The sequence below is a fragment of the Geotrypetes seraphini genome, chromosome 10 (genome assembly GCF_902459505.1).
Source record: "Geotrypetes seraphini chromosome 10, aGeoSer1.1, whole genome shotgun sequence".
NCBI classification, from domain to species: domain Eukaryota; kingdom Metazoa; phylum Chordata; class Amphibia; order Gymnophiona; family Dermophiidae; genus Geotrypetes; species Geotrypetes seraphini.
In genome coordinates this window covers 92,438,134-92,461,146 of record NC_047093.1, presented here as the reverse complement: position 1 = coordinate 92,461,146, position 23,013 = coordinate 92,438,134, and the positions used below count along the sequence as shown (strand labels likewise).

At 45.6% G+C, this 23,013-nt stretch overlaps 1 protein-coding gene across 5 annotated transcripts in view; it reads left to right on the top strand.

The window, feature by feature from the left end:
• The window catches only part of CACNA1B (calcium voltage-gated channel subunit alpha1 B), a 1,471,643-nt gene that overhangs the window by 1,006,683 nt on the left and 441,947 nt on the right, over positions 1-23,013 (top strand). For 4 of the 5 annotated variants that reach the window (XM_033960471.1, XM_033960469.1, XM_033960473.1 and 1 more), the window contains 4 exons: positions 1,935-2,681; positions 7,464-7,675; positions 11,541-11,667; positions 21,708-21,837. In XM_033960471.1, coding sequence (XP_033816362.1) covers positions 1,935-2,681; positions 7,464-7,675; positions 11,541-11,667; positions 21,708-21,837 — 1,216 coding nt within the window. The remainder of the gene's footprint in view (positions 1-1,934; positions 2,682-7,463; positions 7,676-11,540; positions 11,668-21,707; positions 21,838-23,013) is intronic. The other variant, XM_033960470.1, reaches the window with a different exon arrangement.

Sequence of the window (23,013 nt, the reverse complement as noted above, 5' to 3'; positions counted from 1 at the left end):
ATAAGAACATAAGATTGCCTCTGCCTGGTCAGACCAGGGGTCCATCGTGCCCGGCCGTCCGCTCCCGCGGCCCCCCAGGTCCATGACCTGTAAGTGTTCCCTACCTAACCTAAAACGTCCATACCCTGTTCGCTTAATGTCCTGTAAGGTAAACCTCTATCTGTACCCTGTTATCCCCTTCGCTTCCAGGAAGTCATCCAGTCCCTTTTTGAACCCCAGAATTGTACTCTGTCTTATCACCTCTCCGGGAAGCGCGTTCCAGGTGTCTACCACCCGTTGAGTGAAGAAGAACATTATGGCATAATGACATTATGGCATAGTAAGCTACATAAAATTTCACCATAACATAGGGTGGAAGCAAAAGTGGAACATACAGACAGAAAAGATAGAATAACAGGCGTTAGATAAAAAATAAGAGTGGCTAACTTCAAATTGCACATGAAGTCAGAAAAGGTACAGGAAAATGATTTCAGTGCAGGCTCTTGTTCTTCCAACTATTGCATCAGCCTCCAATCAAAAGGGTGTCAGGTCAAAAGCGCGCCGGGACAAAGGCGCGCGCAGACAATTGAGCGCAGTGCGGAGGTGCGCGCTGAAGAAAATTACTGTTTTTAGGGGCTCCGATGGGGGGGAGTGGGGGGGAACCCCCCCACTTTACTTAATACAGATCGTGCCATGTTGAGGGGGGTTTGGGGGGGTTGTAACCCCCCACATTTTACTGAAAACTTCACTTTTTCCCTGTTTTTAGGGAAAAAGTTAAGTTTCCAGTAAAATGTGGGGGGTTACAACCCCCCAAACCCTCCACAACGCCTCCGTGATCTGTATTAAGTAAACTGGGGGGCTCCCCAACAAAACCCCCCGTCGGAGCCCCTAAAAACAGTAATTTTCTTCGGTGCGCGCCTCCGTCTTGCGCTCAGTTGTCGGCGCGCGTCTTTGTCTTCCACGATTATGTCTATGAACCATCAAAAGCCTTCTTGTTTACACCAGGATTGGTTCCATGTCATTTAATAATGGCAGGTTGTCAATATAGTTGCAAAAAAGAACTTTGTGTCATAGCTTGGATGCTTGGTCCCTTCTTCTTTTCAAGATATTCTGTAATTTTCTATTTTCCCTATCTTCCATCCTTTGTGGTCCTTAACTCTGCAGCTGGTCAGCTTGAACTGATCACTTGCCTTTTTCAGGGTTTTTCTTTCCTATCAGTTTGCTGGTATTCTCTTCTTCTTATTTTAGTCCGTAATCCTCTTTGTTGTGAGTGTCAGGAAAGGCAGTATATCAAGTTAAAGCCAGCAGCTTTAGTAAAAGAGGGGGAATTGAATGGCCTTCGGAGCATTTGTTGTACAGCACTTGACCATGCTGCTTTATAAAAGGGGGCCTTAGTGAACTGGCTAACTCTAGTTACTAAAAACTTGGCAGTCATTTTTCCTGAGTAGTCAATCCCTGTTAATTAGCTAATACAGAACAATTGTAAAAGTGCTTGCTATTGCAGGAAAGGCACTAAATTAATTTCATTTAGGGGCAAAGCTAATTTTTCCTCTATCTTTATAGAGTGGAGGAGTGGCCTAGTGATTAAAGCATCTGCCTCACTGTGAGTTAAGTTCCCACCACAGCTCCATGAGACTGTGCGCAAGTCACTTAACACTTCATTGCCCCAGGTACAAAATAAGTACCTGTGTAAAATATGTAAACCGCTTTGACTGTGTCAACTATGCTGAAAAAGCGGTATACAAGTCCTATCCCCTGTACCCTTTTTTTTATTTGTGCGCTTTAGACTGTGCTGATCATTCTCCATTTCTCCATCCCAGTGTTCTCCTTTGACTCACTTCCTAATCTAAACTAAACCTTAAGATTATATAATCCAGTTGCTAATTTGGTTAACTACAGTGATTCCGAATTAATGTTTGCTTTTTTGTTTGTTTCTTTGCTCTTCCCTTTCACAGCAAGCAGCAAAACTCTGTGAAATCCAAATCAGTCTGGGAGCAGAGGACAACTCAGATTCGAATGCACAACTTCAGGGCGAGCTGTGAGGCATTGTATAATGAGCTAGACCCAGAGGAGCGGGTCAGATATGCCACCACCTTGCACATTCGGCCCGATATGAAAACCCACCTGGACCGGCCCCTAGTAGTGGAACCTCGGGCTGATGACAAAGGACAGGAAAGCGAGCAGGGCAAGGGTTCATCAGCTGAGAGTGCCACAGAGCCACCGCGTAAACACCACCGACACCGAGAGAAGCCAGGTGAAGGAGCCCTGGACAATGGTGGGGAGCCAGGTAGTGGGAATCGTGAAGAGCGACACAGGCAGCACCGGAGTCGCAGCAAAGAGGCAGAGGGCAGTGGTGGCAGTAAGGAAGGGAAGAATGATCGCAACCGAAGTCAAGAGCGAACCAAGAGGCACCACCGGCAGAGCTCCATGGAGGAGGGAACAACAGCACCAGAGAGAGAGCACCGACGGCATCGCATGCACCGGCATTCAGCTGAAAGGCAGCCCAAGGAGGGGAATGGCACCATCAGTGGTGGGGTCAAAAGTGAGAGGCGGGCGCGGCACCGAGGAGGCTCACGTTCAGGCCACAGAGAGACAGATAATGGAGAGGAGCCCCCCCGGCGGCACAAAACCCGGCACAAAGCACTCTCTACCTATGAAGGTGATGAATCTGGAGCCAAGGAGCACAGGAACCACCAGTCCAAGTAAGTGAAGCTGCACATATGTAGATGTAAAGCTGGAAAATTAAGAAAAGAAGACCCGTGTATCCCCAGTTTATCACACACATGATAATAGTCCCATAGTTCTCTTCGTTGCCATTATTTAAAACACAACTCTGTGAAAATGGTCCAGATTACTTATTGTAGATCTCAAATAAGATGGCATGAAAGGGAACATGAGCCTGGCAAATGTAGAGACAGTTCAGATGCCTTAATCTAATGACTAATAGCAATGTTATAGTCAGAATAGAAACACTGGGCTGAATATTCAAAAGCAGTTATCCGGAGAGCAGCAGCCATCATTTGGGTAAGTGTCTGATCAAGACTCTGACTGAAAATTTTTAGAAATACTGTACTATGCCCCTCATCTATAACAGGCCTCGTAAATTTAAGTACTTGCGTACTTAAATTTATAAAATAATGCCATCCATGTAGTAAGTGTACATTTACGTGCATATTGTACATGGCATTGTATAGTTAAGCGCTATTTTATAATTAAGTGTGTAAATGGCACAATGTGTAATAGCAAGGAGACATTCTTAGGGAAAGGGTATAGGTGGGCTGTAGGCAATCTTGATATTTACATAGGCAACTTACAGAATACTGGATGTTGTATATGTAAATGTCATATCTAGGTGCAACATTTACACTAGTCTTAGACATCGCAAATGTTAGCACTTACATTGAAGTGCAGCAATGCCGGGTTACGCCAATATAAAAGCACATGCACAGGTGCTCTTATAAATAGGCTTACTACCTGTATCATTATGGTATCAGCATGGCGGTACACAGGTACAGAATTGTTTCTTATATAGATAGTGCCACAGAAAATTCTTACAAATCACCTCTGCACTATCTGGAGAGTGCCAGGGCAGGCAAGTCATTCTACCTAACTCTATGGATAGTTGGTAATATTCAGTTGCAAGACAGGTAGCAGTTTAGATAGAGTTAGAACAGCAAAAAGGTGTCAAAATATCACTGCTCTCTATATAGCTTGTGCTGGTCACTGTTGAGCATATGTATTCAATACTGCCATCTTTGCAGATATTAGCACAGAATATACACAGACACTTGAAATGCCACAGCTAATGTGTAAAGCAAGCACTGACTGTGGCACCTGAATACTGAAGCTGAAATCATTTAGGATGGGGTGCTGGATGACAGATCAATGATTTAGTGATGAGTACTTGTCAAGTAAATTATGTAAGATTTAACTCCAGTTTGGTTACTACTGTTCTTTGCCCTGGGGTGGGGGTAGGCAATAAGGAAAAGTCAATTTTACCAAAAGTAAAACTTGCTAATCTGCATACTGTCTAAATGTTTAATTTATGCATTAATGTATTAGCAAAAAGAGGGTAGTTATTATAAAACATTTTTGTGTGTAACATTAATAATTTTGTAAGCGGTATTTCTGAAGGGCTGTCAGGTAAGATTTGCCTGATGATACCAAAATCTGCAATAGAGTATAACATCCCTGATGGTGTGAATAACATGAGGAAGGACCTAGCGAAGCTTGAAGAATGGTCTGAAATTTGGCAGTAGAGAGTTGCATGGGGAAAGAAATCAAACCCGTCCCCACTGGAAATCGAATCCATTCCTGCAAGTAATATCTTCCATCCCTGCCCATCCCCATAAACTTCAGAAGTAGTTATTTCATTTTATTATGCTACTGAATTAAAGGCTCTGGTAGAGATCCATTTACAAATAAGCAAAGACATATTATTAATTTGGAAATATTAATTGGGAAAATACATACTTTGTAAATAGGTCTCTGCCAGAGCCTGTAATGTAAATTTAAAATATAAATAATCCAGCTGATTAGGACCCTCAAGCTATGTCAGCTGAAGACTTCCTCTGAAGGTGGCTAAAAATCCCTTTTGCCAGCTTGGCAGGCAGCATCAACATCCCTAAACCATAGATGCTGGCACTAGAGAACGACATGGTGACTGTTACATGGTTTCTTCAGGGATTCAAACTTTAAAATCCACTTCCATCTGGATAACAACTGAGCATATAAAGCTCTGATTTTTAATGTGCACAAAGGCATAAGACAGCGCAGTGCAAAAATAGAGGGCAGCGGAACTACTTCCGGCCCAAAGAGCAACTTCTCTATTTTTTTCCATTGTGGCCCATGGTGGGTTGGATCATCCGCAGGATAATGAATCATCAGGGGCTGGTGACTCTGGTGGCCAGGATTGGCCCTGCAGGCCTTGGTATGTGGATTTGGTGCATCTGTAGAGAGCCAGATGCCTGAAACTGCTGGTTCATCCAGGGCTCTTCACTCAAGGCTCTTGAGCACACCGCCCTGATTCGGAAAGGTTACTCAGAGGTCAGGGTTATGACTCAGGGCAAAGAAGCCTGCGACGGTTATAGCTTATTCTAAGACCTGAAAGACCTTCCAGTTATGGTGCACCAAAGAGCAGGTGGAATCTGAAAGGGCTCCCATTCCGGTGATCCTTGCATTCCTGCAAGCTGGTCTTGAAAAGTGCCTGGCAGTTTCATCTCTCAAAATACTGGTAGCTGATATCTTGTGTTTTCAGACTCGGAGAGGCTTGCAGTCTCTGGCGTCCCACCCAGATGTCACTCAGGATTTTGAGGGGGGCTCTCAGATTAAAGCCTCCACTACACAGACTGTTCCCATCTTGGGATCTCAATATGGTCTTGAGCCTCAGACAGAGGCTCCCCTGTTGAACCTTATAGTTTAGGCAATGTTTTTGGTTGCCATAGTCTGGCCGAGAAGGATCTCAGAATTGCAGGCCCTCTCATGTAGGGAACACTTTCTTCGTTTCATGGAGTCAGTTGTTTCTTTGTGCACAGTTCCTTCCTTTCTTCCAAAAGTAGTTTCTGCCTTCCACATCAGTCAGAAGCTCTGTTTGCCTGCTTTTCTTCCTACAGGTTCAGCAAAACAGGACAGACTCTTGTGGAAGCTGGATATGCGCAGAGCTGTGCTTATCTATCTGGAGAAGACTAATGATTCCGGACTTTCTGATAATCTTTTTGTACTGACAAGCCACTTGAGACTTGGCTAGCCAGCCTCCAAGGCTTCCATTGTTAGATGGATTTGCATGGTGATTTCTTTTTCCTCCATTGCCTGTGGAAAATAACCTATCTCTATGTATTATTCCCCTCCCCGAACAAAAACAGAGATGGAATGGAAATTGGAAGGCCTCCTTAGCTAGGCAGTTATGGCTATTGACTATGGCACCTTGAGTTTTCCCTGTGTCCAATCTTAATGCTATGGCATGCACTCTCTTAATAACAGTGTCACAGAAAGTTGTGACAAACCCAGGTCCATTTCAGGTCTTCCCCACAATAAACCCGAATCCGTTCCTGGTTTTTCCCCAGTGAGCAGGAAAGTACACAAGCCACCTAGTTGCAGGAGAGCTGATCAGGTGACTGATCAATTAATGAATCAAGCAGACTCTAGCTCTGACATGGAAATGGAGATAGAAGAAACAGGGCAGGATAAGTTTGAAAGTTTCACTCTATGCAGACCCTATCCTGCCTCTGTCAAAAATCTCAGGCAATTTGAACAGCCGGTTAAAACCAGGGCTAGAAAGAATCCTGTCTGTGAAAACAGGAAACAAGCCAGTGGGTGGAAAACCCTTCCCCCACCTTCTCAGAGGGGGAGTGGTTTTCTACCGGATATAATGAGCCTCCTGAGGACAGAGGGGAAACAGCCAAGGGAAGCCAGACACACGGGAGAGGAACACCCAGGAGGGTATGAAGCTGGAGAGAGCCAGACTCTCTCAGACTGGCCCATGATAGAGGCAGATGATTCGGCTCATATCAGGGAGCCTTGGGAGCAGTCAGAGGAGGAAGCAATGGAAACCCAGGCAAGCCAGGCAGGCACTAAAACCCAGCCATTGCCTATGGAAATACAGTGAGTTTAAACCTGGATTTTTTCTCATGCTGCTTATGCCTCTGTGCTGCTAGTGAATCTGAAAGTTTAGGTACTTCAGATTTAAAAACTCTCCCTGAAAGCTTAATACAGAAGTTTTCTTTAAAGCCCTGAACGTTATAAAGTTGTATGTGTGTTTGTACTTCCTGGCTGATTGCCAAGCTGAGCCAGCACGTTGCTTTTCTCTCAGCTGTGGCTAATCCCTAGTGCACCATTGCAGAGAAGGGAAACGTACAAGTGCTACTGAGGACTAGTGCCATACCAATGATTTTTGAACATAAAAATGAACTGCTTGGATAAAAGAATATTGGTTTAAAAACACTGTTGCTCTGGTGAAGAGAACTGAGACTCATATGCTTGCAAGCCCAGAAGCAGGGACTGTCTGTAATACAGTGTTATTCAAGTTTTGTTTTGGAATGTTTTATGTTGGACCTTTGGGAGTTTGGTGTCATGTGCTAGGACTGTATACTGCACTGCAAGGTTGAAGCCTGAATTGTTTTGAATTACGTTACCACGGCTGGAATAAAGCTATTTTTGTTTTTTGACACATTTTGTCTGGAGCCTTATTATCTTACCTGCTTGCCTAAAAAGTAAGACCTGAAGGATCCCTTAGTAGCAAGGGACACATAGTATTAGAGTATTAGTCACTTTGCCCGGGGCTTGCTGCGTCTGCAGGAACACGGGGTGTGACAAAGTATAGTACAAAAAATTTACTCAATGATAATGCATTGGCTTACGCTAATGATCATTTCTCTGGCAATGATGGTTTCACAGTGTGTGAGTTCCTTGTTCCATCAGAAACTTGTAGAAAGTTTATTTTCCCCTCTCTGGCTTTTGATCTATTGAAATGCCTTCCTCTTTGTCAGCAGAGAGAATCCATCTGAGCCAGAAGCTGGAACAATGAGTGTACCTGGAGGTCCTATGACCACTGGCCTGCAACAAGTACCTGAACAGCCAGAAGATGCTGACAACCAGAAAAATGTGAACAGAATGACACAGCCGCCTCCAGACAAGACCGACACTGTGAACGTTCCTGTCACCATCACAGCACCCCCAGGGGACATCTCTGTCATACCAAGTGAGAACTTTTGAACTTCTATAACAGTGGTTCCCAACCCTATCCTGGGAGACCACCAGTCAGTCGAGTTTTTGGGATAGCCCTAATGAATATGCATGAGAGAGATTTGCATATAATGGAGGTGACAGGCATGTTAATTTGCCCCATGCATATTCATTAGGGATATCCTGAAAACCTGAATGGCTGGCATTCCCCCCAGATAGGATTGGGAACTACTGCTCTATGCCATATCTATCATACCTATCATTTCACCTAACTCAGCCAATGTATTAGATTGGTATGTACCCTTGAGGTACCTTATCCAATGTGAGGAATATGTGATCAAAACAGTTTTTAAAAACCCAAAAAACAGACACACACCTCTGGCTCAAATTTATGATGACTAATTTTATTACTAATTGTAATTTGTAATAGAAGCATACGTGAATTGAAAACTTGTCATGATCTTCTGTAACCAGGTTGTTTTATTGTATGAGTCCAGCCAGGCTAGCTCTGCTACTAGGCAAACTGGACATCGCATTTACCATTCCCTACCCTGGTCCCTTATACAGTCTCCCCCCTCCTCTTTGTATCCCCCTCCTCATGTGCTGCTGCCTTACTTCTTCCTGTGCCAGAGCTCCCAAAAGTACCCAGTACAAGTGTGAGGCCTTTCAGTAGAGAATTCTGTGCAAGCTACTGCTACATCACGCCCATTCCCCACTGAGAAGTTCTGCCTCAAGGAAGGGCAGAAGACAGCAGCACTTGGGTGTGGGATTGTGCTGACAAGGCCCTGTGCCAGCGTTACTGTAAAGAAGTGGGGAAAAAAAACTGTAGTAGGGACCCCATGGGAACTTGAACTGTGGCCAGCTACATCGGGCTTGGAAGCAATATGGTTTATATACAATAGTGGTATCGGAAAGTCTTGATCATCCTGGCATCTATCTGGAACAAAAATAGCATTATGATGTCAGCTTAATGAAAGCAATTACTGTGGTATCTATCTTGTTGCTAAACAGCCTCAGTGGCTGTTTTATTTTTGTTTTTTTAATGCCAGGCACTGCAGTTGAAATAAATCTGAATATTGAGTGACAATATCCAGATGATAGCTGGTGCTGAATATTTGAATTTAGTGGTATCTGGCATCATTATCCAAAATAGCAGTGGTATTTAGCCTTTTTGCTGTTCTAATTTTATCCTGATAGATATCCATTTAGCGAAATGAATATTGTAGCTAATTGGATAACTTCTGTCTCTACCTTCATTCTGCCCTTGGACCATCCCAGCACTATCTGGATATTGCTGAGGTGATCTGTGAATACATATATTCAGCGCTATCTGGATAGGGCCACTGAATATCAGCAGATATCTGTGGCTAAGGGGAATACATAATGTAACCCCTCCCTCTTTGAATATCAATTCTCTCTCACTTCACCTTCGGTAGTCAGGTTACCCTACAAGTCAAAGTGAGAATTTTTCTAAAAAGAGGGAAAAGTTAAAAATAATATTTCATCTTAAATAAAAGATACCGGGTGAACAATAAGTGAAACCTTTTAAACAAATACTGATTTTAAAAGTTTTTGTTAGTTTATTTATACAAATCTAATAAAAATATATATATATATATACAGCTTTAGAATAAGTTTCCAAATAAAACCTTTCTCAAAGAATTTATGGCTCCTTTTACGAAGGTGCGCTAAGACTAGCGCGTGTTTGCCGAAAATCTACCGCCTGCTCAAAAGGAGGCAGTAGCGGCTGGTGCGCGCGACATTTTAGCACGCGCTATTCCACGTGTTAAGGCCCTAACGTGCCTTCGTAAATGGAGCCCTTAGTTCTTTGTGATAAATTTTTCTCACAGGATCCAGGTGTATGTATACTTCTTTTTCCTCACAGGGTCCAGGTGTTTTTCCTTTTTTTTCTGCAGGGCTGTTGGGTACCAGCCCTTCTTCTTTCCAGGAGATTCAGCTTCAACAAATGGAGTACCTACTCCCTAACTTAAAAAACCAAAGGAAGCAAAACCCTATATCCCTATTTGATGACAAAAAAAGAATACATACTGTGATCACTAGCTACCCCCAAAAATCAAAGGATAATTCAAATTTCCCTTTAAAACTAATCCTACTTATTTTTTTTTATTAAACCAAGGTTTAATTAAAAATCAGTAAATATCCAAATATCTTTTTTTTTTTAATTCTTTATTCATTTTCAAAATTACAACAAGTGTTATATATGTTCAATCACATTAACAATAAATACATCACTTAAAAACTATCATTGGTACATTACATAAACTCATATCCCTCCCCCCTTCCCCCCCTCCCTACCATATATTCCATTATCTTATAGAATATGTAATAATAAAATATCCCCCCTTCACTATTTAACTGATAAATTTAAGGGAAACAATGTCAACTAATCCGTACAATATTTTGTTAATGGTTTCCACACATCCTGAAATTATCATATGATACTGTGATATTTGGTATGGAAATGAGAGCAAAAAGTCAGATTTCTGCGAACAACAATAAATTATTACTTATAATGACTGTGTTGCCATTCAGCAAATTACATATAATTGGAAGGATTGGAGAAGATTAAATTATAATTTTTGGTGGAGCTCTTTATGTCATATCTATAAAATGGAAAGTTTTATTGCAATACAGCGGGGATATTTCAGGAAATTTCAGGATGTGTGGAAACCATTAACAAAATATCCAAATATCAATAAACATCTAATATCCAATTTCCAAGATCTAATAAATATCTAATTTATAATATCCAATATCTTTAAAAACCCAATTTTTCAGAGACAATATATTCCAAACACTTGTCTCTGCCACACACCAACTCAACAGCCCTCAACTGCTCTCTCTGGCAGTTTTAGAACTCTCCCCAGCACTGCTGACTTCTACATGAGGTCATCAGACCTGTTGCAGACATCAGCAGTCTAGAATTCCAAAAAATTACTCATGCAAACACAGCATTAAACCAGCCAAATATCAAAATAAATAAAATCCAATAAACAATACCTGAAGATGTCTTCAAAACCTTCAGAAACTTTAATTTTCTTTATTTTTCTTCAGCCATGGCAACCTCCACGAGCTCCTGAGCACGAACCTGCTCAGGATCTGTTGCCATGGCTTCCCCAACACTTTCTCTTGAGCCAGTGCCATAATTATAGGCACGCGCCGGATTTAAAAATAAAAAACAGCCCGCGAAGATCCGCACTCCAAATTTTTCAGGAGAGGCCCTCTGGAGCCTCTCCCCAATCCCACCAATTCTCTGCCGCCTCTTCGGTGCTTTTAGCACCTTAAAAATCCTCTTTGGGCCGTTTAGGCCCAACCTGGGACTGGAGAGCAACTGTGCTTGCGCAGCTGCTCACTGATGACATCACCGCGTACACACGATGACATCACCAATGCGCGCCGCCACCGTGAGTCCTTTCCCGATGCCGCTAACTCCTGCGGCTCTCCAGCAGCCATGTCTTCAAGAAGGCCTGCTCCCTGCCCACTCCGGTGCTACAGGACTGACGCATCTTCAGACAGGCTGATTCCCGCACCTGTCAGCACTACCAGACAGCGTCTTTACCCCGTAGCAATGAGCATGGCACTGAACTAATCTCGGCCCCAACACAATTCTGCCCAGGTATTTTAATTTATTCTTTTATTTAAACCTTGGTTACATTAACTTGGGGATATTTCCCTTAGAATATTGTGCCCTGTGAAAATCACCTTGCATTGTTGGTTCTGTTTATTCTAAGGCTCTTTTCTCTACTGTAGATCCAATTATAATAATCAGTGGACTTGCCATGGAGAGGAGTTCACTTTACCTCTCATTGTATTGATTTAATTCTACCAAGTCCTTTTATATTCTTATCTGTTTATTGTAGTGAATAATATTGATTATGAAACTAAAACAGAGGAGAAGAAGGGCATAGAGATTGATGACTTAACGAAAAATGGTCCAAAACAAATCCTGCCTTACAGTTCCATGTTCATCTTTAGCTCCACCAACCCGTAAGTCTTCAGGCTCTGTTGGCCAATCTTTGCCTTGTGTAGACGAATAATGATTGGATGGAGAGAGGCATGGGGTTGAAAGAAGAGTCTTGTTGATGTTTTAAAGGTGTGAACTGACAATGTGGAAAAACTGAAGAATAAAACTAGACTATAGTGGTTCTTGGTTGGGTTACTAAATGTACGAGTTGAGTGAATCTAAGCAATATGCAGCTTTGTAACAGAAGAGTTTGAAATCTTCATTAAATGATGAAATGCTCAGTTCAGTGTTATTTTAAGATAATATGTGAATATCAAACCCAGGTAAAAAGCCAGGCATGATTTATTTCAGAAGCAGCAGCTCTCTACTACTTTATATACCGTAAGAGGATTTGGAACATGTCCATAATGAAGTGTCCTACAGAAATTCAACTTTCTTAAAAACCCCTGAGCTAAGAGAGTCATTCATTTGATATTTTTTATAGAATAAAATAGAGCAGTTAGGTGATTTTGTCATTTGTCAGAGTCCCCCATTGAGTCCCCCATTGACTGAAACGGAAGTCCCCCATTGTAGCACAACACAGTCACTAGCATCTGACAGGTTGATCTCTCAAACTGTCTGCTCTTCCAGCATGCTTCAACCCTGTTCCGATTGGAGTATAGAAGAGAATGTGTATGTCATAGTTAAATAACATAGTTATATAATCTGGTTTTAAACCCTGCCTAGAACAAGTAAATAGGATGGATGAGTAATAGTTGAAGTAAACAATAACATAGTAATAAATCAACTTATCACTCAGTTTGAGAGCGTTATTCCTGATTGTCTTGAAATTGCTAAGTCAGCTGATTCTTAATAATTTACCGTATTTTCACGCATATAACGCGCGCGTTATACGCGTTTTTACCTACCGCGCATACCCCTCGCGCGTTATATGCGTGAGCGCGGTATACAAAAGTTTTAAAACATAGTTCCCACCCCGCCCGACGCCCGATTCACCCCCCCCAGCAGGACCGCTCGCACCCCCACCCCGAACGACCGCTCGCACGCGCTCCCACCCGCACCCACGATCGGAGCAAGAGGGAGCCCAAGCCCACTTGCCCGGCCGACTCCCCGACGTCCGATACATCCCCCCCCCCCCGGCAGGACCACTCGCACCCCCACCCCGAACGACCGCTCGCACGCGCTCCCACCCGCACCCGCATCCACGATCGGAGCAAGAGGGAGCCCAAGCCCTCTTGCCCGGCTGACTCCCCGACGTCCGATACATCCCCCCCCCCGGCAGGACCACTCGCCCCCCCACCCCGAAGGACCGCCGACTTCCCGACAATATCGGGCCAGAAGGGAGCCCAAACCCTCCTGGCCACGGCGACCCCCTAACCCCACCCCGCACTACATTACGGGCAGGAGGGATCCCAGGCCCTCCTGCCCTCGACGCAAACCCCCCTCCCCCCCAACGACCGCCCCCCCCCAAGAACCTCCGACCGCCCCCCCAGCCGACCCGCGATCCCCCTGGCGACCCCCACGACCCCCCCACCCCCCTTCCCCGTACCTGTGGTAGTTGGCCGGACAGACGGGAGCCAAACCCGCCTGTCCGGCAGGCAGCCAACGAAGGAATGAGGCCGGATTGGCCCATCCATCCTAAAGCTCCGCCTACTGGTGGGGCCTAAGGCGCGTGGGCCAATCAGAATAGGCCCTGGAGCCTTAGGTCCCACCTGGGGGCGCGGCCTGAGGCACATGGGCCCAACCCGACCATGTGCCTCAGGCCGCGCCCCCAGGTGGGACCTAAGGCTCCAGGGCCTATTCTGATTGGCCCACGCGCCTTAGGCCCCACCAGTAGGCGGAGCTTTAGGATGGATGGGCCAATCCGGCCTCATTCCTTCGTTGGCTGCCTGCCGGACAGGCGGGTTTGGCTCCCGTCTGTCCGGCCAACTACCAAAGGTACGGGGAAGGGGGGTGGGGGGGTCGTGGGGGTCGCCAGGGGGGTCGCGGGTCGGCTGGGGGAGCGGTCGGAGGTTCTTGGGGGGGGCAGTCGTTGGAGGGAGGGGGGTTTGCGTCGAGGGCAGGAGGGCCTGGGATCCCTCCTGCCCGTAATGTAGTGTGGGGTGGGGCTAGGGGGTCGCCGTGGCCAGGAGGATTTGGGCTCCCTCCTGGCCCGATATTGTTGGGGAGTCGGCGGTCCTTCGGGGGGAGGGATGTATCGGACGTCGGGGGGGGCATCAGGCTTTCAGGATGGGGACAGACCTTCAAGGGGGGACAGTGCACGGAAGTCAGGGGGGGTGAACGGAGAGTCGGAAAGTCAGGGCGGGCGAAAGGAGCGTCGGGCAGCATGCGCGGTATACCCGTGAGCGCGGTATACCAAAGTTTTTGTACATATCATCGTGATTTCTGCGCGCTATACCCGTGTGCGCGTTTTATACGGGTGCGCGTTATTTGCGTGAAAATACGGTACTCCCACCAACATCCTATTTCCAATCTTCTGTGTTTGACTAAAATCATTGAAAATATTTAATTGCTATCTTATATAGAATTTGTACTGGCTCTATATCCATGTCAATCTGGTTTTAGAACTGGTTTCAGCATTGAGACAGTTCTAACTTTCTCTGTTAAGTGAAATCTATAATAAACTTGATAAGGTTTTGTTGCCCTAGAAGTATCACTTGACCTGTCTGCCGTCTTTGATGTCATTGATCATACACTTCTTCTAAAGCACCTTATCTCTGTGCACCGTTCTTAATTGATTTGCCTCTTTTCTTTATAACTGAACATTTAGAGTTACAATCACCTACCCACTATCATGTGAGGTTCTGCAAGAGTCAATATTATCATCTATCCCTTTAAACCTTTTTATTTAAAGCCCTTTTGTGATGTTGGTCCAGTTTTCAGGAATTAGCACATATTGTTATCATTCATTGTACTTCTAATAAAAACCCTGACCTTGGCTCACTCTAGTTCCATGAACATCATTTGGTCTTGAATCCACAAAAAATGGCAGCGCGCTCCCTCTCCCTCCATCACACTCATTTTATTTAGTTGGCCATTATAGCTAGTTTTTAGATATTTAGGAATAACTTTGGATTCTGTGTTTCATTTCTCCCACAGATTATGTTGGTTAAGAATCAGGTCTTTTGGCATTACCCCAAATTAAGTCAGTGTATGGTTACTTTAGAGCAAAAGACACACCAGACTCTATTTCAGGCATTTAGCAGATTACGTTTTTGACTACTCTTAAGTCATTTATGCTGATATTTCTAAGACTAAGGGCTCCTTTTACAAAGGTGCGCTAGCGGTTTTAGCGGGTGTGCTAGCAGCTACCGCCTCCTTTTAAGCAGGCGGTAATTTTTCGGCTAGCGCACGCTAATCGTGTGCGTGCGCTCGAAACGCTAGCGCACTTTTGTAAAAGGAGCCCTAAATTAAAAAGACTTCAAACTCTTCAAAACACAGCAGCACCTGTATTGTGCTGGGCCAGACAGAAAGACCGTGCCTTCCGTCTCCTTTAGAAATTTCATTGGCTACCAGTAGAATATAGATTTCAATTCACACACAAGGTATTCCACACTGGATTAACAGATTATTTTGCTCAATAATGCTCTGCACTGCTGTTTGAAAACTCTGATCTATGAATGATCATAAACTCATTTTCCCAAACCCCTCACAAGACATTGTTTTCTTAATTTTCTGGCCCCATTTCTTTGGAATGACTTACCTCGTGCATTCTACTTAGAACCTTCATTCCAAAAATGTAAAAATGGGATTTAAAAACACTTCTTTTTTTTTTTTACCCTGGTTTATAATTGGCTTGTATAATACAAATGGTCCAATTTCTGTTAGAATTTAGCTGGAGAAAGCTGCAGACAACATTATAATTAGTGAATGAATATATGCTTTTCTTTATTTGAACTGAAGTTCCTTTCTGGTGATTTTATTAAATAGAAATAAACATAAATGTAGATGACTAGAAATTGTGTCCCATAATTTCTTTCCACATGGTAAAAGTAAATCTTAGCAGGATATCTTTATCTAAGTCTGTGCTATTTTCCTCCCTGGTTCTCTACCATCCTGGGTAGATGAGTGTCCATAATCTCATACTTAATCTATTGCCCAGTGCTCTATTCCTACTTGTCATGCCATCAGACTTTTACAATAATCTGAACACCTACCAACATTACTGCTGCTCATTTCCAGTTGTTCAGCTTCTTAGGTCCCAGCTGCCATGAAACTGCTAATATTGAACTAGTTGGTTTCTGGGAAAATGCAATTTACCAGTACCATCACAATTACACCACAGTCAGCAGCATTAGTAAGTCTTGCATCCTTTCTCTACCCCTTGTATTATCTTTATCACTTCTCCTCTTACCTCTGCTCTTTAGGGAGTGAATGGTAGATTGCTTGAAATACTTCAACCTCATAATTCTGTTCGTACCATATTTACCAAATGTGACATCAGATAATGAGCGTAAGGCCCATCCTTTACACTCAACTGCATTCCTGATACATTCAATAGGTTCCAGTTGATCTTTGGCTCTCCCTTCACTTTTTAACCACCAGAGATCTTCTTCCAGAACTCTTCCAGATCATCTTAAATTTTATTACCATTTTCTCTTCACCTCTTTCATTGTAAAGCCACTCCATGCAGTAAAGAAATATGTTTAATATTGATTCTCCTATCCCAGCGCTTTAAACTATATTTATTTATTTATTTAGATTTATTAGCTTTTTAAAGAAATTTATCCAAGATGATGTATAGCAAGAATAAGGTGGAAATATGAAAAAATATTAGAGAAGTAAAAATATTCCAATAACAGTACACATTCCCCCCTCATTCTATAACAGATCACATATATTTAAGCACTATCTATATACCGTATTTTCTCGCATATAACGTGCGCGTTATACGTGGTTTTTACATACCGCGCATACCCTTGCGCGTTATACGCGTGAGCGCATTGTACAAATTTTTTTTTACATAGTTCCCCCCCCGACGTCCGATTCACCCCCCCCCCCCCCGCAGGACCGCTCGCACCCCCACCCCGAAGGACTGCTCGCACGCACCCGCACCCCGAAGGACCACTCGCACGCACTCTCACCCGCACCCCCAGCCTGAAGGACCGTTCGCACCCCCACAGCCTCCGGACCCCCCCCCCCCATCATGTAGAAGCTCCTACCGGTGTCCTGCTGCTTCCTCTTGGCGGTCCCGGCCCTTCTGTGAGCCCTGTGCCTGTGCTGCTTCTTCCGGCAGTCCCGCTCTTTCTCTGACGTCAAGCCCTCTTGCCCCGCCGACTCCCCGACACGATCGGGGCAAGAGGAAGCTCAAGCCCTCTTGCCCCCCCGACTCCCCAACTCCCCGACAATATCGGGCCAGGAGCGAGCCCAAGCCCTCCTGATCACGGCGACCCCCTACCCCCACCCCACACTACATTATGGGCAGGAGGGATCCCAGGCCCTCCTGCCCTCGACGCAAACCCCCCTCCCCCCAACGACCGCCCCCCCCCCCAAGAACCTCCGACCGCCCCCCCAGCCGACCCGCGACCCCCCTGGCCGACCCCCACGACACCCCCAACCCCCTTCCCCATACCTTTGTGTAGTTGGCCGGACAGACGGGAGCCCAACCCGCCTGTCCGGCAGGCAGCCAACGACGGAATGAGGCCGGATTGGCCCATCTGTCCCAAAGCTTTGCCTACTGGTGGGGCCTAAGGCGCCTGGGCCAATCAGAATAGGCCCGGGAGCCTTAGGTCCCTCCTGGGGGCGGGGCCTTGGGCACATGGTCGGGTTGGGCCCATGTGCCTCAGACCCCGCCCCCAGGAGGGACCTAAGGCTCCCTGGCCTATTCTGATTGGCCCAGGCGCCTTAGGCCCCACCAGTAGGCGGAGCTTTGGGACGGATGGGCCAATCCGGCCTCATTCCGTCATTGGCTGCCTGCCGGACAGGCGGGTTTGGCTCCCGTCTCTCCGGCCAACTACACAAAGGTACGGGGAAGGGGGGTGGGGGTGTCGTGGGGGTCGGCCAGGGGGGTCGTGGGTTGGCTGGGGGGGCGGCCATTGGGGGGAGGGGGGTTTGCGGGGAGGGCAGGAGGGCCTGGGATCCCTCCTGCCCGTAATGTAGTGCGGGGTGGGGGTAGGGGGTCGCCATGGCCAGGAGGGTTTGGGCTCCCTCCTGGCCTGAACAACTAGCGGGGGGGGTGTCGCCAGGGCCAGGAGGACTTGGACTCCCTCCTGGCCCGATCAACTAGCGGGGGGGGGGGGGGCGCCAGAGCCAGGAGGGCTTGGGCTCCCTCCTGGCCTGAACAACTAGCAGGGGGGTGTCGCCAGGGCCAGGAGGACTTGGGCTCCCTCCTGGCCCGATATTGTCGGGGAGTCGGCGGGGCAAGAGGGCTTGGGCTCCCTTTTGCCCCGATCATGTCGGGGAGTCGGGGGGGCAAGAGGGCTTGAGCTCCCTCTTGCCCCGATCATGTCGGGGGTGCCGCGGTTGGCTGGGGCAAGAGGGCTTGAGCTCCCTCTTGCCCCGATCGTGTCGGGGAGTCGGCGGGGCAAGAGGGCTTGACGTCAGAGAAAGGGCGGGACCGCCAAAAGGAAGCAGCAGGACACCGGTAGGAGCTTCTACATGATGGGGGGGGGTCGGGAGGCTGTGGGGGTGCGAGCGGTCCTTCAAGGTGGGGTTGCGGGTGCGTGCGAGCGGTCCTTCGGGGTGGGGGTGCGAGCGGTCCTGCGGGGGGGGGGGGTGAATCGGACGTCGGGGGGGCATCAGGCTTTCAGGGTGGGGACAGGACTTCAAGGGGGAGAGGAGAGTCGGGGCGGGCGAATGGAGAGTCGGGCGGCGATGGGAGAGTCGGGTGTGCGCGGTATATAAAAATTTCTGTACATAAATGTGTGTTTTCCGCATCCTATACCCGTGTGCGCGTTTTACACGGATGCGCGTTATCTATGTGAAAATACGGTACTTAAATTTATAGAATATGCCATTTATGCGTATAAGTGTGCAATGTTCCCCAGATTCTATATATGACGACTAAAGTTGCACATAAAAATTGCACATGCAACTTATTGTTTAGGCCCTCCTTTATAAAGCTGCGCTAGCGTTTTTAGCGCCGGCCACAGTGGTAAGAACTCTGACTCTCAAAGGAATTCTAAGAGCATCAGAGTTCTTATCACTGATGCTAAAAACACTAACATGGCTTTGCAAGGGAGGGGGGGAGGGGTTAGTGAACCAATCGGCACCAATAATTGGCCACTAACAAGCAATTATAAGCCCTAATTGGCACTAATTAGAATTTACACACAACTTTCTAAATGTTTCTTTAAAGTGGTGCACGCAAATTCTAGCGTGCTGATCTCAGAAGGGGGCATGGCCATAGGAGGGACACAGGCTTGCCAAGGGCAATCCCATAAATTACGCGCACTATTATAGAATATCTTTGATCATGCTGAATTTAGCTGTGGGTATTTACACTGGGTTTTAGTTGATGTAAATGGTCGTTCTTAAATTTTAGTTCTAGGATCAGCCGATAGCTCTAAGCATGTATTTTTTTCCGTGCTGATTTTTCCGGCACCATATATAGAAATCTGGCCCTGTGTGCACAAATGGCAGATGCATACCTAAACAATATTCTGTAATTATATGCTAAAATGGCTACTATGTAATTGCAAGGGAGTGTTCACAGGGGAGGGACTTCGGCAGCACCAACATTTACTTGCTTAACATACAGAATGCTGAAAAATAAGCATGTAAATGTCACACTTAGGTAGTAACATAGGGCTAAATTCACTCACCGATCCTGTAATGATGGTTGAAAAATCAGTTTTACTGGTTTTGCGATCGTTCCTATTCCGCGACCCGATTCACTAAACTGCTGTCCGATGAATCTCCTATCTGATCTGATCCACCCATGCAAATGAGTAAAACTCCATGCAAAATAGCCAAGCGATTGATTCACTAACAATTGCTTGGCTATTTTGCATCAGGTTTTACCATTGTAAAATCCGACTGCTGTAGACCTGTTGGTAACTGTTACCGACAGGTCTGCCTGGGGTTTGTTTTTTTTTTTCATAAAAAAAAAAAGACACTGATATTTTGCATGTATTATACACGCAAAATATCTTCCCAATTAAAAAAAAAGCCTCCCCCTGACAAAGTGCCTTTGAACCTCCCAAAATGCCCCCCGCCACTGCAAATGAATGGCAGGAGGGATTCCCACTCTCCTTCTGCCATCGGCCCCTCCTCTTCCCCCAAAAAAAAAACCAAATGGCAAGAGGGATGCCTACTCCATCCAACCACCAGACTGCAACCACTGACGCCCCCTACCATCTCCCCCTCCCTGTACCTTAAGTTGGGAGCAGAAAGGTTGCAAGGGATGAGCCCGAGACGTATGAGCCAATCAGGGCCTTAGGCTACTCCTTGTGCATCACATGATGTGCTGGGGCGGGGCCTAAGGCTCGCAGTTGGTCTGCACTGGAGTCCGGAGGAGCAGGAGGGACTGAGCACTCCTCCTGCTCCCAACTTAAGGTACAGGGAGAGGTGAGGAGGCATCATGGCTGTTGTGGTGGCATGAGGGAGTGGGCATCCCTCCTGCCATTTGTTTGGGGGGGAAAAGAGGCCCATGGCAGGAGGGAGTGGGAATACCTCCTGCTATTCATTTGCAATGGTAGCGGGCTTTTTTTTTGTTTGTTTAGGGGAGGGGGAGAGATTTTTTTAAAAATTGGGCAGATATTTTTGTGTATGTAATACACGCAAAATATCTGCCCCATTAAAAAAAGAAAAAACCTGCAGAAGTCCTGACAACAGTGACAGGTGGCTGCTTCTCCTGTCACTACTGTCAGGACTCTGCCCCGACTCAATCGCTCACTGAGCAATTGAGTCGGAGAGTTTGCATGCAAATGATTTGCACCTCCATGCAACTCATTTGCATGTAAAAAAGATAGTGAATCGATCGTTCTTTGAAAATCGGCCAGAGAATCGACCAACAGCTATCTTTAGTGAATCTGGACCATAGAGACTCACAAGCAACATAAAGTTTGTGCCTAAATTTTTCCCATTATGGCATAGTATGCTAATTACAGTGTCAAGTTTAATGCTTTAGACACCTGTCCACTAAGTGCTGGACTACAGTCTAGAGCAGAGTCTCGCAAACTTTTCCAGCCGGTGGCACACTAAATGAATGCAGTGCCCTGGCCGAAAGGCACCAGGATGTTGATGCGATGACATCACATGCATGCATGATGTCATCGCGTCAACATCCACGCATGCATGGAGGCCCGTCTTGCCACGACCCTGCCATTACAGCCATCCAGGAGTTGCTGACAGAAGAGGAGAGATTCCGGCCAGGAGAAGAGTCAGCTGCGCCAGCTGACTTCCTACAGGACGTGCCTCTTGCCGCGAGAGGCATGTCCTGAAGGCAGTCAACTGGTATGGATGACTCTCCTCCTCGCCAGTGTGTCGCAGCACACTAGAAATCTTAGGAGGCACACCTGTGTGCCATGGCACACAGTTTGCGATACACTGGTCTTGAGTGTATTCTGCACAAACTATCAATCACCATGCAATGCCGATCATATTCATAATCGGTGACTTGAAGGTACAAGGCTTCACTTCATTAATCATTGCTTTTCTCCTTTAGTTTTGTTATGTTTCTCAGGCCTGGATTGTTACTGAACTCATTTCTACCATATTATTTTCAGTGTTTGTAACTGAGCAATCATGATGTGATTGAAGGAGGTGTCATTGAAGCCTCTAGAGCAGGGGTGTCAAAGTCCCTCCTTGAGGGCTGCAATCCAGTGGGGTTTTCACGATTTCCCCAATGAATATGCATGAGATCTATTTGCATGCACTGCTTTCATTGTATGCTAATAGATTCCATGCATATTCATTGGGGAAATCCTGAAAACCCGACTGGACTGCGGCCCTCGAGGAGGGACTTTAACACCCCTGCTCTAGAGGCAGACATAGGGAACAAGGTGACTGCTTTACAATGAATGTGCTTCACTGAAGGAGGATGTCTGGAAAGACAGTACATGACTTTGTTGCACCCAATTTATCTGTATTGTTTGCTGCTAATTTTGATCTGCTTTTCTAGCATGCGTCGCCTGTGCCATTACATTGTGAATCTCCGTTATTTTGAGATGGTCATCTTGATGGTTATAGCCCTGAGTAGTATTGCTCTAGCTGCAGAGGATCCAGTTCAGTCTGATGCACCACGAAATGATGTGAGTATTGTCCCAGCAAAAACTGAAATGCAGATTTCAGGAATGATTTTAGTAGAAAAATATAGGATGTAGAGTGTGTAAAAGACTATTATAATTCTAAAATTGCAAACAGTTTATTTCTTTCTTTTAACGTAAAGCTTAGCAAAGTATACAGCAATCCAGCAATAATGTGATATACCACAAGTAGCGGAACACTTTTTTGTTGGGGGGAACCTGAAAGTTCTGCCCAAGACCCTGCCCAATCTCCACCCCAGACCCCACCCCCATAATAGTACTAATTGTAATACCATTTTTTCCATTCATTTTTCATTAATATAATCTTATTAACAACACATAATGGTTAACCACAAAATCAAACTACACAGAGCCCACTGTATACTTCTCAACATTCATTCCTACCAGAACACATGGCCTTGGTCACACATGCAGAACACAGATATCCTCTGTGCAAATACGGGACCACAAACTAAAAGTACTAATATCTAAAAATGAAATCCTAAAATGCAAGACTCTGCATACAATGCAACACCACAGAAACAGTGACACATGCCCCCTAATACTGTGTAAAATATGAACACAGTAGATGTAAATTTGAAAAAAACTGATACATAATAATCACCACTTTACAAATTAAGAAAGAGAAATAAAACAAATAATGAGAAATAAGAAAATACTATTTTATTGGACTAATCCATTTTTCAATTAGCTTTCAGAGGCCAAATCTTTCTTCAGGACAGTACAGTATACTGCTGTTATAGTATCCTGTCCTGACCTGAGGAAAGAGGTTCTGTGCCCCCCAAAATTGCCTTATTTCCATTTCCTGTTTATAAACTTTTATCAATACAGTTACAATACTACTTGATTCTACATAAAGCAACAAAAAAATTTCTACCTTTTGTCGTTTCTGCTTTAATCATCTTCTCTTCACTTTCTATACAGTGTTTGTTGTCTCTTCCATACAACATCTGCCCTCTCTCTTTGCCCCTTCCATCCAGCCTCTGCCCTCTCTCTCTCTACCCCTTCCATCTACTATCAACCCTCTCTCTGCTCCTTCCATCCACTGTCCACCCTCTCTGCCCTTTCCAACCAGTGTCTGCCATCTCTCTCTTCCATATGGTATCTTCCCATGTCCCTTCAATAAACTTTATATCCTGTGCCCCTTCTCTCCTTTGTACG